General features: G+C 41.9%; 1 protein-coding gene across 1 annotated transcript in view; it reads left to right on the top strand.

The window, feature by feature from the left end:
- LOC107560666 (sodium/hydrogen exchanger 6-like) overlaps nucleotides 1–1063 on the top strand; it is a 13556-nt gene extending 12493 nt beyond the window's left edge. The window contains exon 16 of the mRNA XM_016244909.1: nucleotides 695–1063. Within this exon, the coding sequence (XP_016100395.1) occupies nucleotides 695–988 (294 nt within the window). The 3' untranslated portion in view covers nucleotides 989–1063. The remainder of the gene's footprint in view (nucleotides 1–694) is intronic.
- Nucleotides 1064–1781: the final 718 nt, after the last annotated feature.

The raw sequence follows: 1781 nt of genomic DNA, 5'->3' as shown, positions 1-1781 counted from the left end.
TGGATAGCTGGCCAATCAGAGCACACCTCGCTTTTCAGACCGATGAGCTTTGTAAAAATCGATGCGTTTCAGAAAGGCAGGGCATAGAGAAGAAACAATAATGTACAGTATGTGGAAAATGTGTTTTTTGAACCTTAAACCGCATAAACACATTTCATTACACCAAATACACAAAATAATGTTCTTTTTAGCAACATCATATGACCCCTTTAACACACTCTGAGGTGTGCATGAGCTCATTTAGAGTGTCTGTAATGAGCCGATTTCGTGTATGAATATAGAAGCCATATGACTACAACTACCACCATTTGAATTGTCATAAAATTATGAAATTATAGTACATAATGGGATTTTTGTCATTATTGATCGTACATCGTACAGGGGTCAAAATTATCATACAAATATCTTGATCAATTTAATGTGTTTTTTTTAACTTAATTTAATGCTGAACACAAGCATTAATTTCTTTAAAAAAAAAATCTTACTGACCCCAACAACTTTAAATGATTAACTTTGAAATCACTAACTTTTATTACATTTGACCTGATTTTATTCCCTTAACCTCATTTGGCTCCAAGACTATCATAATTAACAAACAGTAATAGGTTTATTAGTCTCTTTGCTAAATAGCTACTCGCATATTCAGAAAATCTGCTCAAATACAATGAAATCACCACTGTGTGTTTTCTCTCAGAATGAGGAGCAGCTGAAAGACAGCGACTCGGACCTGATCCTGAACGACAGTGACATCACGCTGGCGTACGGTGACATCACTGTGAGCACAGATGCTACGGGTGCTCACACGAGCGGGACGCCCGTTGGAGGAGTGGCCGTGAACTCTGACGAGGCTCTGGACCGAGAGCTGGCATTCGGCGACCACGAGCTGGTGATCCGAGGCACCCGATTGGTCCTGCCCATGGATGATTCGGAGCCCCCGCTGCCTCTGGACTCCCGCCGCCACCGGCACAAGAACGAAACGATGAGTTGAACGGGGCGAGTCTCTTCTCTCTATCATGTCTCATCCAGAGCGATCTCTCTCAGCACCTCTCCTGTCTCTGAAGTGGCTGGTTTCATGTCTCTACCTCATTCGTCACTCTTTCTTTTACGTCATCACAGAAATGTAAATTATTTATTCACTTCTCTTCTGCAAGGCTTTTTTCTGTTTACGGCCACCAATCAGACCACTTAGCATCTCATATCGGAAGCATGTTCTGGTTTCTCTAAGGTTACCATGACAACAGAATAAGCATACTTTTATTGTCTGTATAGCAAGGCGTAAAATTGCCATGACCTGGCCTGCATGCTTATTTGTGTCCACTCTTGATGTGCAAGCGCTTGTTTAGGAGCTGTGAAGAGTCCGCGGCACATTCCTGTGGGTCTGATGCTTTTTACTGCCTTCTCTCTTCAGAGGCGTGCTGACTGGTGGCTCTGCGTTTGCTGTGCAGTTACAATCAAGTGCCTGTCCAATGTAGTTTCCCCTCTTTAGAGCAAAATGACACTCTTTGCCGTCCAGTAGAGGGAGGCCTTGTATTTTGATACTGTCTGAGCTGTGCGGGCGGACACCATTCACTCCGAGTAACTTGTGATTGGCTGTAGAGATGTGCTTGGATCTTATATTGTGACCTTTGACTGTGAATCTCTGAAGGTTTTTACGCCTTGCTGTTTGTGATATTGTTCAGAAGATAGAGAGCCATTCATACAGTGCAATTTCTTTTTTGTTGTTGTTGTTGTAACATTTTTCTAAAACAACTAAGAAAAGAGATTCTTTTTCTTTTTTTTTT

This window comes from Sinocyclocheilus grahami, unplaced genomic scaffold (assembly GCF_001515645.1).
Source record: "Sinocyclocheilus grahami isolate Dianchi unplaced genomic scaffold, SAMN03320097.WGS_v1.1 scaffold23.1, whole genome shotgun sequence".
NCBI lineage: Eukaryota > Metazoa > Chordata > Actinopteri > Cypriniformes > Cyprinidae > Sinocyclocheilus > Sinocyclocheilus grahami.
The sequence above is the reverse complement of the archived record's forward strand: the minus strand, read 5'-3'. Positions and strand labels throughout refer to the sequence as shown.